The sequence below is a fragment of the Chaetura pelagica genome, unplaced genomic scaffold (genome assembly GCF_000747805.2).
Source record: "Chaetura pelagica isolate M959 unplaced genomic scaffold, ChaPel_1.0 scaffold290, whole genome shotgun sequence".
NCBI lineage: Eukaryota > Metazoa > Chordata > Aves > Apodiformes > Apodidae > Chaetura > Chaetura pelagica.
This window is the reverse complement of record NW_009951792.1, coordinates 69,093-74,825: the sequence shown is the minus strand read 5'-3', so window position 1 is coordinate 74,825 and position 5,733 is coordinate 69,093. Positions and strand designations below refer to the sequence as shown.

At 51.2% G+C, this 5,733-nt stretch overlaps 1 protein-coding gene across 2 annotated transcripts in view; it reads left to right on the top strand.

The window, feature by feature from the left end:
• OGDH (oxoglutarate (alpha-ketoglutarate) dehydrogenase (lipoamide)) overlaps positions 1-5,733 on the top strand; it is a 33,488-nt gene that overhangs the window by 13,215 nt on the left and 14,540 nt on the right. Inside the window, exon 3 of one of the 2 annotated variants that reach the window (XM_010000309.1) lies at positions 1,219-1,321. In XM_010000309.1, the coding sequence (XP_009998611.1) occupies positions 1,219-1,321 (103 nt within the window). Of the gene's footprint in view, positions 1-1,004; positions 1,096-1,218; positions 1,322-5,733 lie in introns of both variants that reach the window. The other variant, XM_010000385.1, reaches the window with a different exon arrangement.

Sequence of the window (5,733 nt, the reverse complement as noted above, 5' to 3'; positions counted from 1 at the left end):
AGGAATGCCCTTCTGGTGTGTAAAGTCAGACCAGTTTGTACCAGAGGTTTAGTGATCCCATTGTACAGGTGTGATTTTTCTGACCGGTCACAGATTTAATGGCCGGGATTGTTTCCCAGCATGAAGGTGGCACCGCAGCCTGTCCCGTGGTAGGAGTGTGTCCAACCTGCTTTCAGCAGAGCTGAAGCTTGGAGAGCAGGAGCCACCAAAAGATGAACCATGGCTTGGCTGGCTGGGAGGAATGGTGCTCACCCAGCATGATGTACTGGGGTCCATCTGGGAGCACCTCCTGTCAAGACAAAAAACAGAACTCCTCTTTACATCCTTATTTTCTGTGGTTCTCAATGTGACTTCAAACCCAGAACGGTGACTCCTGGCCTGACTGCCACCACCAGGAGCTGTCAAGGCTCCCTTGGTGTCAAAGCTCTTTTCTGCATCTGCCCCTTCCTAGAAGGTTGCTACAAGTCTCTTCTCTCCAAAACGATGCTGTGAGCTGCTGCGCTCAAACAGCACAGGCAGACAGTTGTTCCTCAGACATGTTCCTCTGAATCTGCTGCTGCTGGTGGCAACGCATGTTTTCTCTGCCACGTTGGCCAGAGAGCACCCGAATGTGCCAAAATCTGGAAAACTTAGTTTGTTCTCACGTGTAGGAGAAAACCATCAGTGTGGAGTTACTGCATCCATAGGGAGGAGGTGCTTGGGTTGGACTTCAGGCCAGTGGTGGAAGACCCCAGTTCTGGGACATCTCCGCTGTGAAGGAGGAGGTGGCCTTCTTCCTGCCCACACTGCCAGAGCCTGGCTTGTCCTTGCTGCTGGTGCTGCTCGCACCTACAGGCTGCAGTTGCAAGTGAACCCAACTCCTTCAGGCTTTAGTTGCTGCCAGAAATTGGGGTGGTTCTGCAGAAAACGTACAGAGGGAAACTGCATGACTTGGGTTGTTTTTTTGAAGGAATGTCTCCTCAATTAACTGTTTTTTAATTACTAATGTGTGTTATTGCTTCCAGGTCAGGGGTCATCACATTGCAAAGCTTGATCCTCTCGGCATTAGTTGTGTAAATTTTGATGATGCGCCAGTAACTGTTTCTCCAAACGTCGGTGAGAATTAACTCTGCAAATTAATTCTAATGTAATTTAATTTTTTACCCCTCCCCTCTTTTGTTTTTCTTCCTTTCCCCTCTTGGTTCCTGTTCTCCTGTCCATTCCTGGCCCATTTCATAGATTCGAGGGCATCATGTAGCACAACTCGACCCACTGGGCATCTTGGATGCAGATCTGGACTCCTCCCTTCCAGCTGATATTATCACATCCACAGACAAACTGGGTGAGGGTTTTGAGAGCAGTTCATGCTGCATTGCTTGAGCTCCTCCCTCTTTCACAGCTTTGTAGGTAAATCGCTTCACTAGGAAGGGGGGAAAGGTCTTAAGTTTCCTTAGGAATGATCACTCTAAATTTATGGTCAACTGGTGGCCGCGGAGCAGCTCTGCCCCCCTCTGGCTGTCGCGGCGAATGGGTCTTGTGCCAAAACCCCACTTCTCGGCTCATGTTTCCCCTCCAGCCGGTGCCAATTCCTCATGTCCTTGAACTCGCTCACCCAGGAGTGGAAGCAATTGTATATTCTGGAAGTGCAGAGCAGAGAGGGTTTGTGTTGGTGAGAGCTGGAGGTCAGTTCCTTCAGCTCCTCTTGCTGCTCTTGGGGGCCCAGAGAGCTGGGGGTGTCAGGCTGGCTCCACGCCTGCCCTCCTTCTCTTCCAGTGCTGTTGGTCTCCATAAATCCTATAATTGCCCTTATTTCCCAGACTAAGCTATGAGCCCCTGCTGGTGATCATGCCAAGGAAGCTTTGGGATACATTCCCATCCAAGCAGAGATGGAACCCCTGACGCCTGTGGGCAGAAGGTGCATCAGTGTCACGCAGTAGCGCGTGTGGTGCTCAGGCTGTGAAACCCTAACCTGAAAGTGCTTGGACTTGGCACCTTCCCCTGTGCTTTAGTTCTGATCTCTGTAATACATGCTGCTGTTCTTCCAGCTGGAGCTGATACTGAGCTTCAGCTTGCTGGTGCTTCCCAGGGTGTCTCCCTGCCACCACGGGCACTTGCTTCTAACCTAGAGTAGAGCAGCATTGATTACTAACCTTGCACACTGAAATAGCCGATCAGAGCGAACGGTGCATGTCAAACATCTTGATTCCTTCAGCTGCTAGCACAGGGACACCAGCCCTGGACCTGCTGGACCTTCATGAAGGATTACCTCTACTGGGAGTGGTAGGGAAGGAGCAGGTTTTGGTTGACCCAGCACACCAGAGGATGGGAAAGCTGCTTCATCCCGAGTTCTGCATTTCTGATGTGCCTGGCTGGAGGGCCAAGCCTGGTGTGCCTGAGGAGCTGGCTGGCTCTGGGTTGAAGCAAGCTGTGTGCCTGAGAGGTTGTGGAGAGAAGAGGTGGGGGGATGAAGGCCATGAACCTAAGCACAGCAGAGGGCACAGGTACTCATAGCAGGAAGACAGCCCCAAGCGGCTGGGGGCGCTGGAGGGAAAGGGGGAGGAAAGTTGTCTAGCTGAGGGGCTTTGGCCCCTGCTGTGTGTGCTCTGGTCCTTCAGAGGCTGAGCAGACCCCTAGAGCTTTGTCCCTGGATGTGTGTCCTGTTTGAGGAGAGCAGGGTCTGCACAGAACCTAGAGCAGGGCAGGTGTGGATTGTTGTGACTGTGAAAAGGGACCTAGGGGTGGGGAGAAGTTACTGAGTTGTTCAGGAAGTCAGAGGCTCAGAATGGTTTGGGATGGAAGGGACCTTAAAGATCATCTAGTTCCAATCCCCCTGCATGGGCACGAACACCTCCCACTAGACCAGGTTGCTCTAAGCCCCATCCAACCTGCCCTTTTAAGACTTCCAGGGTAGTCACAGCTTCTCTGGGCAACCTGTTCCAGGGTCTCACCACCCTCATGGTAAAACATTTCTTCCCCTTGTACAATCTAACCTTCAACTCTTTCATGCTAAAACCATTGCCCTGTCACTACAGGCCCTGATAAAAAGTCTCTTCCCATCTTTCTTGTAAGCCCCTTCAGATACTGGAAGGCTGCAGGAAGGTCTCCAAGAGCCTTCTCTGCTCCAGACTGAACACCTCCAACTCTCTCAGCATTTCTGCACAGCAGAGCTCTGCCAGCACTAGGGTCATTGTTGTGGCCTCCTCTGGACTCACTCCAACAGCTCCATGTCTGTCCTGTGCTGAGGACCCCAGAGCTGGACCCAGCACTCCAGCTAGGGTCTCCTCAGAGGGGAGCAGAGGGGCAGAATCCCTTCCCCTCAACCTGCTGGCCACACTGCTGGTGATGCAGCCCAGGAGATGGCTGTCTGAGCTGCTAGTACACATTGATGGCTTTTGTCACACACCTGTATCCCCAAGTCCTTCTCCACAGAGCTACTCTCTGTTCCTCTGTTCCTCCTTCCCCCAAACCCCATGGTCTTTGCTGGGACTTTGTCCCAACTCTTGCACTTGGCCTTGTTGAATGTCATGAGCTTCACACAGTCCCACTCCTCTAGGTTGTCCAGGTCCCTCTGTGTGGCATCCAGGGGAAGAAGAGCCCAAAGCAGTCCACAAGCAGATCCTGCCCTGGATCCTCAGCTGCAGAGCTGGGCTGGCAGCATTGTCACAGCTTTGATGGCCCTTGGCATGGTGATGGGAGCTCGGTTTTTCCTGCTGTCACCTGCAGGGTGGGTGGTCACCAGCCCAGCAGTGACCCAGCCTGGCTTGCCACACTGGGAAGTGTCAGGCACAGCTGATCCCTGGGCTTTGGCTGAAAGAGAATCTTAGCCCACACTCTGTGTCTGAGCCAGGCATTAAGTTAAATTTCTGTTCCTTTGTGGCTTTGGTATCTGCCCTTGTGGTTCTTAGTGTTATGTTGATTACTTGGAATCTGTGAATTCAGAGGAAATAACAAGTCATGGGAAAAAGCTGGTGTCATTTGCCAGCTCACACTGGATTTGTGTCCTGTGGTAGGAGCCCAGACTCAAGTGGCCGTATCTAATCTGCAGAGGTTTTCTTATCTTGCTTTTATGGCTGAATAGACTTCCTGTGGTATCTTCATCCTAGAGAACTTAATCTACTCAGTCCTACAACACAGCTTGGTGACCATCACTTGCAAACTTTGCTCAGTGAAGGGAAGGAGAGCAGCCATGGTGCAGAGCTCTTGCCCAGCCTCAGATTGGGTGTCTCCTGCTTGTGGCAGAGAAAGCCAATTCCTGAGCGGATTCTGCTGGCTTTGTGTGCTTTGAAAGAGGATTTCTTAACACTTGACAGAGCAGTTAATAACAGGAGTGGGTTTGAAACCTGGAAACAATCTTGTTTCCTCTTTCTGAGCAGTGAAATCCTTAAAGGTCAAGCTCTTGTGGTGTGAGTACTGCTGCCAAGAGCTTAAACCATGGCAGGCAGTGCTGTGATTCAAAGGAGCTTCATGGTTAATCTTCGAAATTGATCTTGCTTCTCAGTGCCCTTTTGTTTAGTAACTGGTTTGTGTCTGGTTTGGAAGCTCTATTTGAATTGAGGAGTGTGAGTGTTGGAGAATGTGTAAGGGGGAGCAAGCCTGCCTGGGGGTACTCAGTCTGAGGAGTGGTGGGGCTGCAGCCACCAAATTCCTCTTTCTCTTGGCTTTTTTTAAAAAAAACATCATAATCTCATCCTGGTCTTCTGCTGCAGCTGATCTGGCATGGTAAGTGGTGTAAAACAAGGACAGGATGAGTGCAGGAACTTGATGTGTCCTATCCTTAGCACGCTGAAATCCAGGTGGTGTGTAGAAGGTAGCATGTGTCTGAGCATCCATCTGTCTGTCTGTTCCTGGAAGGCAGCTCTCCTGCTTCCTACCCAGGGGAATGGATGGAAGTTGTCCTACAGCTGAGAAAAAGTCGGCCTACCTCTTCTTCACTGTCTGAGACCTTGCAAACCAAATGTCTCACCTAAATGTACAATTTTTCTCCACTGACCAAACGAGTTCCAAAGCTTTTCTTGTAACCCAGGTGAGACTGAGGCACTTAGGTCACCTAACCTGGGAGCTCCAGTGGTGCACACTGGCCACTGCTCTGGTGGAAAAGTTCTCTGCATCCAGCACGGTGTCCTGGTGCTCTGGGACAAACAGCCCTGCCTGCTCCAGAAATGGCAGCACTGGTCTTCCTCATTCACAACCTACTCGTTAGCACCCCAACCCCCCCTCCCTGTGTGGAGGCAGCACTGATACCTTCTTAGGGTGACCTTGAAGTCCTCCCAGGAGAGATCAACAGAGCAAACCCCTCCAGGAGCAGGTGGTGGGTGGCAGGTCCCTGCTCTGCAGGGGATGTTGCTCCCTATGATGCAGCTGGACAGGAAGACACCTTCTGGCCGTGGCAGTGGAGGTGAGGTGCTGGGTGGTCTCTGCTTCCCTCCAAGGTGTGCTCCGCGGTGTGTTCACAAGAGGAGATCTCAAACCATGCAGCCCAACTGCACCCCAGTGTCTGATGCCTGCGTTCCTCTCCCTGCTCCATCCTCCTCTTGTCAGACTTTCCACCAGGATTTTTTTTTCCACACCTAGTGCGTAGTCATCCTCCATCCCAACCCTTTTGCCTCTCATGGTTTTTGACTGCATTTTAAATACTATTTTTTTACTTGTGCTTTCCATGACTACTTTTCAGACTTCCTGGTTGTTTTTTTTTTTAAACTAACTTTGACTGGCTCTCTCTGTCTTCTCCCTTGCTGCACCTCTTTACCTGACCAC